The 20539-nt window shown below is 42.6% G+C and overlaps 1 protein-coding gene across 5 annotated transcripts; it reads right to left on the bottom strand.

Annotated features, from left to right (window-relative positions):
- Nucleotides 1–3598: 3598 nt before the first annotated feature.
- On the bottom strand, nt 3599–20508 carry IL4R (interleukin 4 receptor). 5 transcript variants are annotated; one of them, XM_040593756.1, is made up of 11 exons: nt 20360–20508; nt 15567–15680; nt 11905–12046; nt 10290–10444; nt 9043–9197; nt 8283–8439; nt 7400–7499; nt 6761–6830; nt 6546–6622; nt 6064–6440; nt 3599–5940 (listed from the first exon to the last, which is right to left on the bottom strand). In XM_040593756.1, exons 2-11 carry the CDS (start codon nt 15637–15639, stop codon nt 4175–4177), a joined length of 3072 nt encoding a protein of 1023 aa, XP_040449690.1. In that variant the 5' UTR covers nt 15640–15680; nt 20360–20508; the 3' UTR covers nt 3599–4174. The 5 variants fall into 5 exon arrangements, with proteins under 5 accessions (XP_040449690.1, XP_040449686.1, XP_040449689.1 ...); XM_040593752.1 differs by having other exon boundaries at nt 3599–6440; XM_040593755.1 differs by having other exon boundaries at nt 3599–6437.
- Nucleotides 20509–20539: the final 31 nt, after the last annotated feature.

Genomic DNA, 20539 nt, shown 5'->3' with positions numbered 1-20539 from the left:
AATACAGAACTTAAAAGTCTCCTACACAGACGGTCAGAGTTTTATAGGAAGTATTTGGCTAAGAGTAAAAGAAGAAAACAGCTGCTCCTCCCCTTTAGGCAGCTAAATGTGCCACAAGTCAGTTCCTCACTCTTCACCCAGGGCTGCAGCCAGTTTTTCTTCTCTTTCATCTTGCAGTCTTGCTGGAGGGATAGAGGTGGCTATCTCTATGGTGGAAATATCTAATGGTGGAAATTTCCATGTTGTAGAAAGCCACAGAAGGGACATGATGCAAGCAGGACAGCACAAGGGACAAACAGAACCAAGCACCTTTGGCCAGAGTACTGCAGAGGTGTAAAGTTCCTCTCAACATTGCTTTCTCAGCTTGTCAAAGGAATGACAAGTCACAACTTAACAAACCAGTGGTGCTGCTGCTGGCTGTTACTAGGTGCTTTGGGAAAACACACCAAGGTATCGCAATTTTTAGCTTTAAGTGTGCTAGCAAGGTACCTGGTAAGTGTCCTCCTCCTCGTTTGGCTATTTTTGTCCTTTGCTTTGGGAGCAATCTGCTTTGAGAGACCATAGTCCTGCAGGCTGTCAGCCAGTTCATGCTGAGCTGTTGCTTGGCTTCTGACCTTGTCACCACAGTTTAGTCAGAGGGGCCTCGAGGGCTGTGCCATGGCTGCAGCATCCGACGAAAAGCTGACGGCATGACATGGCTGCCTCAGTCATAACAACGTGGTGAAAAAAATAAAAATTCCGGGTAATGTGCAATTGTGATACATCACCATGTGGGAGCCTGGGGCAGGCCTGGTACTCAGCAATCTGCAGAGGTGGAAATGGTACGTGTATGTGTGTGCACATGTGCATGCACACGCCTGCACACTGCATGGGCACAACCCCCTGAGAACTGGTCAAAACCACCTGTTCTTTGTGAAAGCAACTGTATACAAAATTACACACTGGAAGTCCCTCTGTCAGAGCTGGAACACAAACTGCACAAATCATGCTCCCTAAGGAGTTACCTAGAGAAAAGCCATGGCTAGGAGAAAGCCAGCTGTCCTCACAGTCTCTGTTCACTATGGAGTTTTGTCACATAATTCCATGGTCAGAGGTAAACACTAGGGACCAGGGTTCTGGAAGTCACAACCCCTCCATTTGGTTCCTTCACCCTTTGTTCCTTTGGCCATGTTGCTGTTAGAATGCAACACCTAAAAGAACTTGTTTTCTTAAAGTTTGTAGCTCGTGATTGATATGCACTTGGACATCCTAGCACCCTGCCTCAACAATGCAGGGCTGCAAAGCAAGATGTAGAGATAAGTTATTTAAAAAGCCGACTCCTCCTTCACCCTAAATTAACTTGTCCCTACCCACAAGAACTTGACCCCACATCCCTCAAGCTCCTGTTCCATACTAGTCTCACCCTCGTCTCGTGGTTATTGTTAGTTTTCCACAGGTAATGACAAACCTCGTGCTTGATAGGCTTTTGCCCACAGCTGTTCCACACATGTGCATATTTCCAAGGTGCCAACACTGTTCAGGAAGAGAAAAAAAAAACCAGCAAGGCTGTGGCATTCTCTGCAAAGCAAAAGCAGTGTATCACAACTACCTTCTCCTGAACTAGGAATACACCCGCTTTTCTCAGGAACCCATTTCACTCAGTGAGTCAGGTTGCCAATACCTGGTAGGCAGCCAGGTGAGAAAGATGTGGAGGCAGAGTGAACAAGCAGTAAGTGGCACTGTAACTAGGCTAAAACCTGGCACAAGCCTCCACTTGCACTGCAGTCTTACAAAACAAACTGAAAAACACTGAAAATACACTTACTACGATCAGTAATTCTCTGTCCTGGTAGGAGCCCTCTGCTAGCTAAAAGGATACACTTGGCAGGTCCCAGCCTTCAGGAATGAAGTTCCCCTCTCAGGAGGGGAAGAACCTTTGCAAGCCCAGGCTGGGGCCAGCACACCTGGCTGGCAGTCCTGGAGCCAGCCCACAATCAGAACTCCCGCACACTCCAGGCAGATCATCATCTTAGGCCAGAAACCTGTCATGTGAAACCTACCTGTGTTTTATAGTCTGGCAACAGCTATGGACAGTGAAAGTGGAGGACAGAACATGACCCTAGCTCCCACTGGAGTCATACGTCACGCCTGTCACAGGGCAGGGGGAGAGCCGGCCAGCCGCCCAGCCAGCCCCGGTGTGTATCGCCAGTTCTGGTTGTGCAAAGGCATAGGAACAGGGGTCCTCTTTCTCAGAGAGCTGCAGTTTGATTTCACCAGAGAAATACTGGAAGAAGAGAAGGGGAAGAACACCCATGCACAGTCAGCTGGCCAACAGAAGCGAGCAGACAGGAGGGCATAGCTACATAGAAGAAACAAAGCCAGAGGAAGGCAGAATGAAGCTGGGGCTCAGCAGAAGTGCTGCAGCAAATAGCTTTCCAATCCGGCCTGAGCAGACCTCTCCTGGCTGCTCCAGCCAAGTGCAAGCCTTCCAGGAGGATTTCACAGAGCACAAGTGCAAGAAGCAGAAGGGGAAGAAAGCACCACTGATGTCCCTGCACGTCCCTTCACAGCCCCATTACTACTACAGTAAACAGTGAGTAACCCATTCTGGGTAGCTGCAATAACTAGGTGTGTGATTTTGCTTAAACTTGACTTTGGATTTAGGGAAGTGAGTCAGCTTACTCATAAGGCAGACTATGGCCTCTGTGCATCTTCCTGTTCCACCATTTCATTGTGGGTTTGGTTGATGGGTCTGGAAAAGCCTCTTCGCCTGTCTGCCTCACAGCCCTCCCACTCCACAGAATCTGTGCTGATGTTAACTACAGCAGTGACTGTCCTCATGCAAAGAATGAGTATTTCTGATAGAATTCAACCTCACCTGACTGAAAATAAAATTCAAATTAATATTTTCATTAAAAACAAATAAATAACATGTTCATCAGCACCTTACTACAAACAGTGAATCTAACCACTTTAGTGAGCAAGCTACAAACCAGTGCCTATACAAATGTAAACTACCACATTTTGAATACAGACACTTCACTGCAAGTCTCCTTCCAGGGCTTATATACCTTTTTACCAAGGCAAAATTGATGCATAGATACCTCTACCACTTGGCCAACCCGAACTTTGATGAGATCTGCAGTACAAAAATTCTTACTGACAAAACACTTTAGACCAGTTCCTGCTGCTTAGCACCATTGTTTCTTTCCTTATGAATGGCAATGCAAATAAGGTTTTTGAAATAATGAGAACATGCATAAAGTTCCTTAACAGTTCTTAACTATTTTGTGCCACTGACAGCATACTAGGGTGTTATCTACTGTACCAAAATAGAAGATAATGCCCTAGAAAAGTTTACACTCATGAGTAAAACTTTTGGAACAATTATCCAACAAGAAGTATATGCTGCCTTAAAGCTACAGGCATAATACCCATTCTGACTGCACAAGAACCTGAGAAAATGCTCCATCACTTTAGGGAGGCTGACCATAAACTGTACAAACTTCCTGGGAAAACACTACTTAGAAATGCCTGGATCCATTTACAGTTGTATAAGTATGGAGTAACTCTGCTTGCTTCTACATAATAAGAAACTAATAATCAGTAACAGCATTGCTTAAGCCCAATGACAGTGATCTTTATTTCAGGTCTTGATTAAGCAAGTATACAAACATACACCCATGCTGGGGCTAGGCACACGGGACCTTCCTCCTCCATTCCCCACCCAATAAATAAATTACAGCAGCTGTGTGAGGCTGCCAGTACAAGTAAATTCCCTTCTGACCTGCACTTAGGCCCCACTTCCAGGGGTGTCAGCACCTTCCACATCACCTCTGTGTGTTTCCCAAGCAACACACAGAATCAGGGCAATAACCACAGGAGCTACATTAAGAACTCCTGCTTTGTGCAGCTGCTGCTCACTTTTAGAGAACAATCACGGCCAGAGAGCCTTAAGCTCTGGCTTTGCTGCCCCGACAAGAGTTGTGGCTGAAATTATTAGGTGCTAACCTCTGCTGTCCTGCAGGGGCCTGCATCACATACCGGGTGCCAGCCCTGCAGCAGGTGTGAATGTTACAACCCACATCTGAATTGTAGCAGCCCTTGTTTCAGGCAAGATCAGAAGAAAAAGCAACATTTCAATTTGCCATACAGTTCATTTCCAAAGACTTTGGTTCAGTCTTGGCAACAGTGACTAGGCTACCTTCATGTAGCAGTTGTCTTCCTGAGCAAGAGCCTGTACAAGTTTCATTTTTTTCTCATTCTTCCTGTTGTATTCCCTCAATAATTCTACTGGGCTTTTTTTAACTACAGGTGCCAATCTGCAACCCTCACTGCAAATGGTGCAAGAATCAGGACAGAAGTCACCCACAAAAAGAGGAGGTGACACCTCATCTGAGCCCAGGGGCTCTGTGCTTTTTAAGTTCAGCCCAGTGCTGTCCAGTGATTCTTCTGGCAAGCTAGCTGCTGAGCCATACCTCCTGCCTACTGCATGCTTTATCATCTCTTTATTTTCCCCGGCATTTCTTAGGTGGTCATGCGTATGGCAGTTAAAGTCAGTATTTAGTCTGTTACTGTTGCTCTCTTGCATCCCTTTACCAGCACAGTTAAAGCTGCTAGCTTTAGTCCACTTCATAGTTCTTTCTCTGTTGTTAAAATATTGACAGTTCTGTTCCAACAAATGCAACAGCTGTTCGCCTCTGCTGGTATTTTCATCTTTGCTATTACTAGGCAGCTCAGTAGAGTTGGTGATCCATAGGCTGCCATCACTGGTCCGCATGACATTTTCATTAGAGGCTAAACCTGGGACAACGCTGCAGTCAAAAGCCTGTACAATCAAACATACTTGGTCATCTGTCCTCTGGTCAGGTTCACAGATTATGGTACCTGCAGGGGTTTCTCTCAGGTTGTTGTACAAAAGATGAATGAAGGGTTCATACAGTGACCTAGAGATAACCTCACTGTCATTGTCACTGTACGTACCATTACATTTAAGTGCATTATCAAAAGGTTGATAACTAGGTGGTTGAGATCCAATGGGGCAAAAAATTCCATTTGCTTTCTTTTGAAGATTTTGATATGTTACTTGCTTATGTATTTCTTTTTCTGGTAGGAAAACTGAAGCAGTCTCATTTACATGTGTGGAGGAAGATGGAAAATCAGCATGTTCTGAACAGGTGTTTTGAAACTCAAGCTCAGTGCAGGGAGATCTGTAGTTGGTATAACATGTCTGATTGCTAGGGGGTCCATAAATTTCATCTCCACGGCTAAGTTCTAGTGTCTCTGAAAACTGTGTCAAAGGTGGTGAGGAGCACATATTTTCAAAACACACAGTCAGGCTACTGTTAGCCATAGACAGAGACAGAAGGGTATCAAAGCTTTTATATACAGAGCTACTCGGTTCCTTGAATGCAGACACAAGAATATCAAAGCTCTTGTAGGCAGAACCACTGGGCTCCACAGATGGAGAGATAAGGGTGTCACAGCTCTTGTAGGCAGAACCACTGGGCTCCACAGACGGAGAGATAAGGGTGTCAAAGCTCTTGTAGGCAGAACCACTGGGCTCCACAGACGGGGAGATAAGGGTGTGAAAGCTCTTGTAGGCAGAACCACTGGGCTCCACAGATGGAGAGATAAGGGTGTGAAAGCTCTTGTAGGCAGAGCTACACAAACCCATGGATGGAGACACAAAGATATCAAAACTCTCATGTGCAGGGTTGCTTATTCTGTCTTTTCTGGTCAGAGAGGATGTTTTATTTGGAGCTTGCTGGATCAGGACACACAAGTCATGCTGATTTTCAGAACTGCACGGAGAAAGGCTTTGATGAACCATGTGCCGAACATCTCTTGCATCCAGAGAAGCAGAAATTGTGCTGGAGCTCCGATAGCCAGATTCAAAGGATTGTTCTGATTGTTCTGACTTCTTGCTAGCTGTACTGCAATTGTAGTCATCTTGCGAGGCTTTGGTAAAAATGGAGAGTGTATGAGAAATATCACATGGCTGCCAACTCTGGGCTGCACTTTCTTTTGGATTTTGCTGTGATGGATTTTCTGACTCAAGATTCTCAAAGGTTTTATTCTTACCTGTGATGATGCCTGGGTCTTTATTGTCTTGCACATTGTTTTCATCTACCAGGAGCTCAAGAAACATGTCAGCTAGTGCATCATTGTGTTCAGTGTGTTCTCTGAGAGCACTGACACTGTTCTCATGAGGCTCAAACACGGTGATTGGGTCACTAGTCTCTTCCTGGCTCTCAGCCTCAATGTCTGTTAAACATTCACAGATTTCTATAGACTCTTCGATCAAAATTGTCTCAGGGGTTAAAACTCCACTGCTGCCTTTTGGAAACCACTCTCCAGACTTGCTGTGGCAACTGCAAGATTTCTCAACATTCCTGATGTTATCTTTTCCCTTGAAGCTTTGGCTTGGCAAACTTTGAACCAGACATTTCTTGCAGCTTCTGATTTCGGAAGTGAAAAGGAAAGGACAGTTAATGTTTATGTAATGGGAAACTATTTTATAATGTAAAGCAGAGGTGTTGTTTTTTTTCCTTTATCTTACTTACATTTGGTATTCCATATGACTCTGCTTTAAGTCATGGAAAGGGAACTTAATTTCATCAATGTAGCACAAAACTGAAAACTAATGAAGATATAAATGAGATTCAGGACACATGTGAATTGCATTTAGTATCCCTGCACTAGCCAGACAATAGCACTTGTTACATATTCTACTTCTGGTGATCAGGAAAAGGTATTCTTTGCAAAGTCTGTCAATTACCTTGACATTTTTTACAACCAAATGGCTCTTAGCTGGATTTGGGATTTGATCCCACCATTCTTTCTTCACTCTGCAAAGGAAGAATTAAAATAGTTTGCTTTGACTGCATTTTGGCTTCATTAGTGTATACTTCCCTCTTCCGTTCTTCTTTCCCTCTTAGCCATTTGCATGGCAGCAACAGGAAACGCTGTGCATCTCCAAGTGCTGCTTTTCATTAAACGAGTGCAAATGTTTGGTGCATGACTGCTCTGCACACCCAGAGTCACATATTCTTCTAATCATGTTTGAAATGATGTGCAGAACAGACAGGACCTCATTTTCACATTACCACTAAAAAAAATAAAAAATTCCAGCAAACACTGGGGTTGAAAACTGACAGACCCCATAACTGCAGCCTGTTTTGGACACTGTTAACAAGCCCATTCTAGTACAACTAATAGAGAATATTCAGTTACCTATACAGAACATGACAGAGTGCAACTGATTCTTGTTTATAAAATGTTTGCTCAGAGAACAAGATAAAGGTGCCTAGGAAAAATAAAACATTCCTGTACTATTAAACATTCAGCTAATCAATAGCAATAATGATATCTGTGCAAACTGCTCATCTATTAAACCTGTGAACGGTATGATACATACTTGGTAAAACAGAAGTAACAAGTTACAGATACTGCCATGATCAGTATGCAGGAAACTGGAACAGCCATCTGCAGAACATCTTCAGCTGTTACTTGGTAATCTGTTAAACATACAGATTTACATGTGTATGTGCATATAAATACAAGTACTGGCAATACCAAATTCATTGCTGTTCTCTGAAGGAGTACTTTTTAAGGTACAAAAGAAGGGAAAATAAAGCTTCTAGTAGATAAGCAACAGAACATACACAGCTACCAGTGTTGATGGTGTGTGGCATGTCTGAAAGATCAGTACAGGTGTTGTGGTCAGTTACTGTGAGTGTTAGGAGCTGGGAGAGCCAACACATACTGTGAGGCCATGTGCCAGCTCTCTGGGACAAACCTGTCACATGGTCCCCAAAATCTCCACTGTAGTACAGCTATGCTTCTTGTCCTCTCTTTTGCTCCTCTGACATTTTTATAAACCCTCAGCCCTCTGATGGTTAAAGTATTGCTTAATTTGCAGCCTACATATCTCTTGGTTCATTTATACCCACTTGCTCTTACGTCAATGTTGTTCTTCAGTTTAAGTATCTCTCCTACTTCCCTGGTGTCTACTTCATGAAGTATTTATAGAGAACACACACATCCCCTTTCAGCCTTTTTTTTCACAAGGCTAAGCAATCCTACTTCTCTTGGTCTTCTCTTCCTTAGTTTCCCCAGGAGTTGCCTTTTTACATCTAGTCTCTTCAGAAGCCTGTACAGAGGTATCCACGATACATTCAAAAGGATGAAGATGATGATTCTGGGACTCTCCCCTGAGAGGAGAGCGGTGGGGTATATATGATATGGTTTATAAAACTATACCATACTTTTATCAAGCTGCTATTTGTTACTATACTTACCATAGTGAAATTCAACTTTGTCACTCCATTCACTCCAGTAAGCTGGGTAGTCTGTATAGTTGCACCTTACACTTGCAGCATAATCATAGCCTCTCCTCAAGGAGCTTGCAGTAATTTCAAAGCTTTTTGTCTGGTACTTAATGGTTTTTACAGAAACCTGAAAAGACAGTGAGAAAGTTCACTTGGATTTCTTTAGGAGCTGAAGGGTTAGTGACAGCAATTAAATAACAATAGTGTTACGTGTTTCAGCAACCTTTCACAAATGAGCAGATGAATGACTGTATACCTGATCTGCTGCGTGTCATACTGCGTTCTGTGGTCATGAGCACATGGTATGTGTGACATGCCACCATGCATGTTCTTGCCCTATCAGAAGCAGCCCAGTGCTAAAGTGGATTGTTCAGGAGGATGTCTGAAACCCCTCAAGTACACCACAGAGCCATGAACAGCCTCTGGCTTCCTGAGGTCCAAGGAGCAAATTAATTTCAGGGAAGAAAAGCATTGTATTTTCAACCTCTGCCCTGCCTGCTGAGAGCATCAGACCACTCTGAGGTGGCAGTCAGATTAGTTTCAGTCCTTTAAAGCCCACCTGAACCTCCCTGGGGGAATGTGACCTACGGAAAGTGTGTGATCAGGAACATTGTGGGATATGCCCTTGCTGGCCCTTACACCAATAGCTATGAAATGGTTTCAAGACTTTTCAGAGGACTTTTTAAACTTGAAAGCTCCAGAGAAAATGAAGAGACTGGCTGTCTCTTACCTCTGTTGGGTGCTGCTTCCTCCAGTATTTCACTTCATAGATGACCGGCTGTCCAGAGAGCATGGATGGAGGAGAGTAGCTCTCCTCCCAGGTCAGATTGAAATTACCATTTTCAACTTTCTCAATGGCAAGATTTTTGGGGGCCCTTGGCTTAACTGTATGTTAAAAAATACAAATAAGGAGAACATGGCAATGGGAAAGCACTGGTGGAGAGAAGCAGAGGGGCAAACATTCACCAGTGACCAGAATCTCACTGCAGTCAATGCATTTAGCTCTTTTCACTATGCTGTAGCACAAGGAGATAGAGGCCAAACCAGAGCAACTGCAAGGTATTCATATAACAAGCACAGATTCTTCAAGCTGGCCGAACAAACTGCAAGTTCAACCTTTTGGTGCACTGGATGCAGCTTTTAGTCTGGAAAAACAGGAACAACCTGTGCCCTCACAATAGCACGCTGTGCCGTGGGGCAGGCAGGAGCTTCTGACAGCTTCACAGCCATGCTGTCCGGGTACATCCTGGCCACCTGACTCTGAGAAACTGATGCAGGCTCCTGCTTATCTTGCTGATGAGCAGCAGAAACAATCAAGTATTCTGAAAAGAACCATCTCACCCATGCAGATGAATGTCTGCATCAGGTAAGTGAATGATTTCTGAGTCTTTGAGGTGACAAGTGTGAACAAGTACACTGTTCTAAACAAACTAGGTGCCCAGAGACATAAACCGTATCTACACTCTGCCCTGTGGAAGAGCAGTCATTAACATTTTATCACTGGTTGTTATAATCCAACAGCAATTACTGTAAAAAAAAAATCTCTGCTCATGAGGGATGATGCAACTAGCATGAAAAATCAGAGTATGACAGAGACAGGAATGGAAGAAATCTCAGTAGCTACAGCCTAGTGTCTTTGTAGGAACTGAAAGTGGCATGCTCCTTTTCATCCTTGAATTCCACAGCCACAAGTTAAACGCACTAATGATGCCTAAGCCGACAAACTGCTGCTGGCTGGCAGCTGAGAGGGTACAGCTAAAGGAAGAATCACCCTCTGCTTGCCCCATTACTTACACTCTCCTTATGAATCTACTCCAGAATCAGGATTTCTAAGCCAAACTGATTTTGCATTTAAGCCAGCATGGCACTTTTCACTTCTGAAAAGGAAAAACTGTTCCAGTGACATGGATGAAGAATTAGCTAGCATTGCAAAGCCTGGAAACTGATGTCCTGGTGACAAAGTAAACAGTTTCTTACCAACCAGGGCTGGCGTAACACTGTAATTCCACATATCAGTCCCATTGAACTGTAGAGTTAAAATATACGTGAGGCCTGATACAAAATAATCCGAACATATTGTGCAAGTGCACCTTAAACTGTCGTCTTCATTTTCAGGGACACACACACTCATTCTGAAAAACAGGCAGAAAATTACGTGATGCTTAGAGTGTGGCACGCTATTTCTTGATAAGGTGAAATCAAGCTTCCCAATGTGCAGACCTAATCATATCCAAGACAAACAAGCTCAGTTCCCAGAAATGTTTAGCCCCAAAAAACCCAAACCAAAACTGAGCTCCCTGAAAACCCCACCCTCCCCCAACACCCCTTGGATATCTGTATTGTACAAATGGAAAACTTGACAGAAAGGCTAAGGATTGATCCCAAAAGGAAAAATTAACACCCTTCATCACACTTCAACCTCTGAAGGAGTGAACTGTCAGCTTGCTAGTATAGGAACAGGTTTACTACAGTGTACAAAGATACTGTTATTTGGTTATTTAGACATCTGTGTGGAGAAATCATATGGAGATGAACAGGACAGCACAGAGGCATCTTCCTTAGTAGGAGACAATGACTGGCCCTGCTACAGATTAGGGACAACAGTCTGTGCTTCAACAGAGTTAGACTGTATGCAGCAATAATCACCTGGGTTCTAAGGGAGAGTACCTTTCACACAGGCTACAGACTGGTGAGTCAGGTAAGATTTCTCCCGAAGAAGGTTAAATTTCACAAGAAACTAAGGCTGGGTAAACTTAGGGGAGCCCTACCACTCTGTCCTGGTTTCAGCTGGGATGGAGTTAATTTAGTAGCTAGTACAGTGCTTTGTTTTGGCTCTGATGTGAGAACAATGCTGATAACCGCACTGTTTAATTGTCGCTGGGTAATGTTTATACCAAGTCAAGGACTCTTCAGTTTCTTGGGCCTTGCCAGCCAGCGTGCTGGAGGGGAAACAGCCAGGTCAGCTGTCCTGAACCAGCCAGAGAGGTATTCCATACCGTGGGACATCATGCTTGGTATAGACACTTGGAGGGTTAGCTGGGGGTGGGGTGGGGGTTGTTGTTGGGGACTGGCGGGGCATCAGTCAGTGGGTGGTGAGCAGTTGTACTGCGCATCACTTGTTTTTCCCTTTTCCTTTGGATTTTACCCTTTTTCCCCACCTTTCCATTATAATTGATAATATTTTTTTTCTTACCTCTTTATTCTGTTTAGATTATTACATTGTTCTTATCTCAACCCTCAAGTTTTACATTCCTTTCTGATTCTCCTCCCCACCCCTCCGGGTAGGGGGGAGTGAGCAAGTGGCTGCACGGTGCTTGGTTGCCGGCTGAGGTTAAACCACAACACACTCCTACAAGTGGGACCTGATCACTCCTCTGTATTAAGAGTGCAGAGAGGTGTGCAGAAGGGTAAACCACAGAACAGAGCATGCCGTTAACTGCAGCAACCCATTTTCCCCTAGCAAGAAGAATAATCTGGATTACTACATCTTGTACCAGGCACCCATAGTAGAGGGAGGGAATCAAAGCTGGTAATGGCTACAGGATACATGAAGTTCCAACAATGATAATGTAACATCTTATTAAACACTCACTGTTCAGAAAGAAATTCCTTCCTGTAGTAGAGCAGGAATTCTCTGGAACAGTTAATGTCTGCAGGCACCTTCCAGTGACAAACCAGCTCTTTGTCATAGTCAGTGACGCATGCAAATTCCTGTACGTGTCCTGCAGACATAACTAGGGAGAAGCAGCACACAATGAGAAGCAAGAGAATAAAAAGAATAAATTAGACTAAGCAGAAACATTAAATTTTCCATCTAAACAGAGCTACCAACTCCCTATACATTAAGTGAAAGCATTGTTATTTTTCGTGTTCTGGGTAAACTGAAAGAGATGAATGTCACCAACTGTCTCCACCTTTCCAGAGAGAATGCCTACAGTCCTGGAGAGAAAGAAGGCGGTCCGCAGTAGTAATATTGAAACAGAAAGGGATAACTCATCCAACACAGCTTCCAAGCACAGAAAATCGCATTCTGATAGCTCTATCCAAAACACATCAACATTTAATTATAAAACAGCATAATCCTATATGTTAAATACAAAAGGTTCAAAAGCCAAAATGCAGATAATTAAGTCTGACCACGATCACTGCCTACAGGTGTGTACTGGTGTTTTACCTACAAGAGTTCCAAGGTTCCCAAACGCATGCCCTCTGCCCCTCCAGAGCAGCTCCCCACTGCCCAGATCTCCCTGTCACAGGCTTTCTTCTAATATATGCCTTTTCTTAATTTCACTCAGTATTTCCTGTTCTGTCTTCTATTTTTCATTATTATGACAGTGTTTGGAGACCTGGAGAGTGAGTCACATTGTTCTAAGCAGAGTAGGTACAGAGAAGCCCAAAGCCACTGTGCTCCCCAGGTTCACATTTACAATCTCCTTCACTGACAGTACTTAAGAAAAAAAATTGAAAGCATACTTTCATCATCCCAGACAATTCTCTGCCTTCTCTGATGTTTGACTTCTCTGTTATCAGTAAATAATATTGTCTCCCTTTTCTTGCCTAAGTTGTACAGATCTAAATCCTTCTCTTCTGCTCCACCTCTCAACTCCCCGTAACAATTTTGAATTTAGAACCAGCTATAGCTGTTTTTTTTAGAATCCCATTAATAGGTATTTTTCTGATAGTTTCCTAAGGGATTCGGCTAGAAGTTTTCCTGTGGCAATTATACAAGGGCCAATTTTGTTTACATGGCCCAGCACACCAATCGCTCTCCATTCTTGTAATTTACATTGCAAATTCCAGATTAAGTTGCCAACAATTCACATGCTGTAAGATACCTGTCCTTCAGCCACTACTGCTTGATTGGCTTATTCTTTCCAATGGGTACTTAAATTTCAGATTATTCCTTCCAAGCAAAACCACCCAATTTTATTTTATCCTTCCTACACTTCTACTTTTCTGTAGGCCACATGTGTTATTTATTCTGATATGACTTCTGCATACTCTGATACAGTACAGTATCTGCAAATGTAGTAAACAGGATGGTCAGATGCCTTTTAGCGGACATGATATGTAACACACAATGGGATCCATCACCAGATCCTCTGGTACTTCAATAAAAACCTGACTCAAAGAAACAATTGCTTAGTACTATCAGAATACAGTCTTTCATCCTCATTAAAATCTACACATCACTTTTACTTGCCTTCTAAAAGACCTCCCATAAAACTTGACTACCAAGCAGCCTTGGATCACTTGAGTAAGCTCAATAACCTTAGTGGGGCTCACTTATGCAAATGAGGATTTACAGCAATGTCAAGGAACCATTTAAAAATTCTATAAAAATTGTAATCTAAATTGTCTGGTATATTGACTGCTTATAAACCTAAAACTGACTGCAGTTTAGAGCTTCATTATTGTTCAATTATTTAGAAAACGTTTTATATTATTTACTAAGGCTAGATAGTTAACTTGTAGATAAGAACTATCACTCATATCCTTTTTGGATGGCAGCTCCACATTTAGTTTCCTTTTGTTCTGATGGTCCCCGATTCTTCAAAAAAACCCCAAAATCATCAGAAAAGCAGCAAGTTAAAGATTAAACTTCTGCAATACTTTAACAGTCACATTGCTCATTTATTTTAAAAGAAGCGTTATCTATCTATCCTGTGGCTATTGTTCGTATTTGGTTGTCATTTGCATTTTTATGACTAGTTTCTTTTCTTCCACTTTAAGATATACTTTTTAAAGAAGTACTAACATTTTAAGCCCTTTAAAAGCTGAACATCATTATTTTGCAGTGTGTTAATGATGTTACAATTTCAAGAATACTTCAATTAAATGAAGCTCTTCCTGCTGTGTTAAGCTATGATTAGCAGCTTTATCTTGCCTTTCAGAGTCCTCATGTCTTTCCAGAACTCTAAAGTATCTTATCTCTTCTTTTCCTGTGACCTTCTCCTTTTGCTACCTCTGATACACATTTTTTTAAACTTTAGATATTTGAGAATTTCGAAACCACATACAGTACAGTTTGTTTTCAATCCATGTAGTTAAAAAAGGGAACCGAAATACTGGATTTCTTTTTTAATCCTCAACTACAATACAATGCTGAAGAAACTTAAAACATGTAGTTAACCAGGGTGGGGTGACAAGATGATAGGGGGGAAAATCTGTAAAATTATGCCCTGATAAAGTTCATTTACAGAAAACGTGGGATTACCTAGATCAGATGATGCAGCCAATGCGCTCTCGCAAACCTTCATCTTTCACATTAGTTCAAATTATACTATTTCATAGTACACAAGAAAGTAGCTAATAAACATTTTTTAGAGACAGGCTATTTTGAATTTTAAATATTTTGGTTTGCTTTTTTAAGAAAAAAAGCAAAAACACTGTTGACTACTGTGGAACTACTTAAAAACTACAGAAAGCAAAATGTAAGATTAATTTTCCAGAGGATAAAAATGCACTGCTGGAAAACATGATTTCATATGTCTAATTTTGTCTTTATAATCAAGTATCACAAAAGATACAAGGAAAAAAGTTTCATATTCAGCTCCTGCCAGTCAAACTTCAGAAAATGACCATTAGCTATCAAGCAGCATGAAGACTTAATGCAGCTACATGTCCTGCAAGACCAAATGAAGGGTGCAGTGAAGAACACACAGGACACTATGTCAGTCACCTGTCCCTGCACAGACACAAGCCAGAGCACCTAATGTCTGACAGCAAGCACCTGCAAAATTTGTTCAAGTTCAGTCAACTACATTTCCCAACTCAGTAACTCTGCACACTTCAGAGAACACAAATCGCCAGATGCCCTTTAACAGCAGACCTAGAGGCGATACCTACAGCATCCCTCCTCCCTCTAAAGGTCCCACATGGCAAACAGTGGCAGTTATGAAAACAAGCAAATGAGAGACTAGTGCTTTCTGGTCTTACAGGATTTCTGCAGAGACGTCCCTGGGTTACTGCTGAGCACCTTCTTTGTAGTAAGGTGTCCAACAGAGTTTAGATAATGGGGAAGCAAGAAGACTTCCCAAACTACGGTTTCTCCTTCCTGCAAATTCCTATTTTTCTTCTTGCCCATTTGGAAAAGGTCAATTAAAAGAAAAAAAATAAGAATTTATTCTAGTATACAGATTTCTGACATTTGAAGTTACTACACATTTTATGTTAATTAATGGTAATAGTGTTGCCTACTAGTCATGGGAAAATGTACCCCAATATAATAATTTAAAACATTGAGAAACATACCTTCACTTGTTGAATAGGTGAAGAAAAGGATCCACAGGACATGCAGTGCAGCACTTGGCAGTCTTGCCATCATCGATGCTAGCCAGGTTCAGTATGACAAGGTGTGCTGAAATTCTGAAAATAGAACATTATTATAATCTTACACCACTGTCCCGGTTAAGGTTTGGGTATGTATAGTTCTTCCTCTGCTAGAAGTTAGGATCCTGCAGTGCCTGGTTCCCCTAAAGTTAGCTCACAGAACAACATTAAGCATGGAAAAATAAGGATAATACAAACAAGCTAGAAGATGTTCCTGCAAAGGTTTAATTACAGAGGATGCTAGACTGACATTGGCAGCGGACCTACTCTTTTCAGCTACTAGAAGAGCAAAGCTGCCAGTACGCGAGCTATTAAAAGGGTAAGCACTAGACCAAAATTGCTTACAATCGATATACCACCAAAGCCCTACAATTCCACTCAGGCAAGCAAAAAAAAAAAAAAGATTGAAGCATCTGATCTATTGACTAAAATGTTTTCCCCAAGTCCTATCACCGGTACCCTAGATAATAAGAATATCATCCTCTTGGAAAAGATTTTAGCAAAGACTTCTGAACCTTGCTTCAACAGAGTGTAGATTCATTAAAACAGTAAATAATTAGAAGTTGTAAAACACATACCTAATCATGATACAACCAGAACAACTTCAGGGAAGGAAAGTTATGCAGCTTTAATGTATTAAAATTATTTAAGCACAGATAAGCTACTTAAGTAAACTGAAAACAGATGAAATAAAGACTTCCAAAAAAACTTCTTTCCCCAAGATTCCTCTGCTAATGCAATTCAGCCACTTAGTGGAAGATCATATTCTGGATTACATATGGCTACCAGCTTTCATTTTTTTCTGAAAAATGAAACACTAGAAATGTATGTGATGCATTTAAAATTTTGGTAAATTTGTATGTGAAGTCACACTAACTACTATGGAATAACCATGACTTTGCATTTAGTATAAAGGGGGATAAAACTCATTCAGCAGCACATTCTCTTAATACACAACCCTTTTGTCTCTTCCTCTCCTGCTCTTTGTGTTTTCTAACCACCGAGCCTGGATGCAGTGTTGTTACTACCTGCATGCTACAGTTGCTCTGTTTACATTTGCAAAGTTCCCAGGTGGCATGGTATTTTCTTATTTCAAAACCTCACAATTCTCTGTTCCACTCAGTAAAGAAGAGAGAACTCAGATCTCCTGGAGCAGAACAGTGATGTTGGGCTTTCTGCAGAAGTTGTTAGATTCTGAAGCAGAAGAGACCGTTGAAACTTACCCGTTAATGGTGGTTTGATGCCCTCTGCTACAGCTACAGCAGAACAACCTTTGACACTTCTAACGATTTGAGCTTCACCAGCTCACAAGACAAAAGGAACTAATGAGAGATCAGCAACTCTGCCACCCTATAAACTTATTATGTAACAAGCTGAGGAAAAAAATCATGACCTTTTGAAGATATGTGCGTCGGCACTGAATACATGTAAGGATGTGCAGCCTCAAAGGCATGCTACCAAAGCCACAGGCCCTCAGATAACTCCTCTCCAAAACTGGGAAGATTCTCAAGCACAGCTGCTGAATATTTGCTGTCAAACACTCAAATAGAATAAACACAAGGCAGGCAACAACCAGACTCTCTCTCAGTTGTGTTAGGGACAGAAAAAAAATCACTTTTTAATAAAGACAACCACACCTTTTACTGATAAATATATCTACATAAATCAAACTACTGTGAAATGTAGCAATATAATCTTTTTTTTTCAATATATTTAGAATTACTAGCACTTCACTTATGATCAATCTTTACTTCAGTATGTTGGCTCCAAGGCAATTAACTCATAATCCAAGTTTCTGCACTTGTCAGAAAAAGTCATGTTTATTGATACTGTATTTCTTCCATTCTCAAATGCATGACTGACCACAAAATAAGCTTCTGAAAATTAAACATGGGAAATGTCAACCTTAGAGGTTCATGGGTAACAACACTGTTAGCAAAAATAGAAGATTAGAATGGAAACTCTTCTGTGACCTTCTCTGAGGCAGTTACTGCTCATCTAGCAATAAAGGACATACTTGAAAGACAAATTTATCATAAATTCTCAAGAAAACTATCACTCGAGATGAGCTTTTAATGTTTTAGGAACAGACAAAACACGACTGAGCACAGTATAAATGTTTTTAGAACAAAACAACTGCCTTTGCTGCTGCTGGGGCGGGGGGAGAGGGGGGGAAAAAAAAAAAAAAAAAAGCAAACTGCTCCAGCACAAAAAAACCTTCTTCTTTTCCTCCTTTTTCCTGGAATCCTCAAGAGAGGAAGCATTTGCTTTCCAGTCCATTGTTAAGTAATACTGCTGCATGACTGCAGTTCCAAGAAACTCTTAAACTTTGGCAGAGAATCCTGTATCACATAAGCATCATCACATAAGAATCAACAGATCACAGAGCAAAAAGTTCCCCCCCTTCCCCAGGGGGAAAAGATCTGCACATGTTGATGAAAATGGAGTTAACCCACAGCTCTAACAAAACTGCACAAATGTATTTTATTTTTTTTTTTTTACAGTAGCGGACTACAAATCCAATACAAAGAGAGGAAATTTTAAATTGGCAATAGCTTTCCTGTCTGTTAGCTCTAAATCATTCTTTGTATCAGATAACAAAATACCAATCTTAAACAAGTACAAAACACATATAGAGAATCCTAAACTGACAGCAAACCTAGTAATCCAAATATATCTGAGGAAACTAAGGTATAAAAGATGTAAGTGACTCCCCCAACACTACGAAAGAAATCTCTATCAGGGCTAGAAGCAGGTCTACGAGATCACTGGCAAAAGTTATATGCTTTGATGTTTATCACTCCTGTCCCAACAAAAAATACAGTATGATTGAAAAGATTTCATTTACTGTCAAGAAAAACAGTAACAACTTCTGGTCCGGGCTTCTAAAGAAATTACAGGTATAATTTGCAAAACCGTTAAGCCCAATGAGTAATTAATGCCCAGAAGACAGATGACAGTAATTTCTGCTTAATTTACCTTTGCTGCAATTGTACAGGTAAAGAAGCACTTGCTATTTCAAAGCGACTCTTTCCGAAATTAAAATACATCTTGTCTTATGCTTCTGGTTTAAAACATTAGCTGCAATTGCAGACTAAAATGAGATAAGCAGTACGTAGCAAAGCAAAAATTCCTGAACTGATTTTGTATCAGAATTTAAATAAGTCAGGGAGTAATTTCTATCTTTTTTTATTGCTGCTTTTAACTGATTTTTTTGTTCCCCTACGTGCCTATACAAGATGACAGACCTACAGGAACATAAACCATAATGCCTATCTTTGACATGCAGTGTGACTCCCAGAGGTAACTGCACAAAGTACGTGTATGGTGAAAAGCGCAGGCGTCTCTGACAAAGTGGGTTTTCACAAGAATTTGGAAGTTGAGGAGGAAGTCCTGTATACTATGTTAAGGTGGAGGTTTAGATGAAAGGGTAGACTTTCTAACTGGAAGATATTTAGAAGTTCCAATAATTAAAGGATGGCAGCTTTGGTCAATGAAGAGCCAAAAGATAAAATTCAATAGTTCCCACTTTGTGTTACCTAAACTGAACAACAAACCACTGCCACTTGCTGCTTTGCCATCCAGTTAATACACCGTTGTGTTAACGTTATCTCTTCTTGCTGAGACTACTACGGCTGGACAAGCAGACCTGTGGAGAGGTCCGTAGATTACAGATTCTTCAGTGGTGAAGCTTTGTCCCATTTTTTATTTTAAAGGGCATAATACACATATTATTGTTTATCTGACACAGTATTTCCTGCATCACACTGTTTGATCACTAAAGAAGGAATTTAACTTCAGAATGGTGTCTTTTAAAGGAGTAAAGCATTTTTTCCATTCTTTTAAAATTAGTAGTTTTACTAATTATTAACCTTGTTCTACAAAATTCCTTCGTGTAGTCTGGGATACCATTAATGTTATTTGATGTGACAACATACAAATGACATCTGCATTTCTGGAGGGGGACAGGGCACACACAAACACGAGGAAAGCTTCTCAAAATGAGCAGATAGGGTCTCCTTAAAAAAAAAAACCAAAAAAAACTTTACGACTAAACCGGCTAAAGTTTCTGCATCCCAGCCGTTTTCATGTTGAGAGGAGAGAGGCCAGCAGAGCACATACACCACGCCACTGCGGCCCGTAAGCAACCGGCGCTCGCAGGACACACCGCGAACCAGCGCCCGCAAGCGGCAAGGCACGTTGGCCACTTCCTAACTTAGGCCTGACAGGAACTACGGAAACTGCTTAACCCTGGCACGGGGAAAGAGCCCGCCCAAATACCCGACGCCTGGAGCGCAGCGGCTCCCCCCACCCCGCGGCCCTGAGCCCCGGCTGCCGGAGCTCGCCAGGAACCGGCCCCAGGCTCTGCCGGAGCGCAGCGGCCCGGCCGGCCCTCAGCGCTACACCGGGCAGCCGCCGCCCTCCGCCGCCGGGCTCCCGGCTGAGAGGAGACCTCTGAGAACCGTACCGCTCCTCTCCCCTGCTACCTCAGAACACCGACCCGAAGGCAGAGTGAGCCCCCGACCGCCGCGTCCTGGGCCTCCCGCCTCGGAGCGGTGACCGGCGGCATGATCACCCCGCGCCGCCCGCCCGAGCTGCCCCCCCGCCGCGGCCGCCACCGCCCCAGGAGCGCGGAGCAGGAGAAGACCGACAGCGCGCTCCGGTGTGCGCTCGGCCCCAGCCACAGTTAATAAGAAGGCGGCCGCCAGCAGTACCTCGCCTGGTCCGGCCGCCGGGCCCGGACTTCAGCTTCGGTCCGGGCGGGCGCGGCCCCGCGGCACCTGCAGGCCAGCCCCAGCACAGACGCCACGCTCCACAGCCCCACGGCCGCGCTGCTCCGTGCCTCCCCGCCGGCAGCAAGAGCTGCCCGCTCCGCCCCGCCCCGCTCCGCCCCG

This window comes from Falco naumanni, chromosome 4, assembly GCF_017639655.2.
Source record: "Falco naumanni isolate bFalNau1 chromosome 4, bFalNau1.pat, whole genome shotgun sequence".
Taxonomy (NCBI): Eukaryota; Metazoa; Chordata; class Aves; order Falconiformes; family Falconidae; genus Falco; species Falco naumanni.
This window is presented reverse-complemented; position numbering and strand designations above follow the sequence as displayed.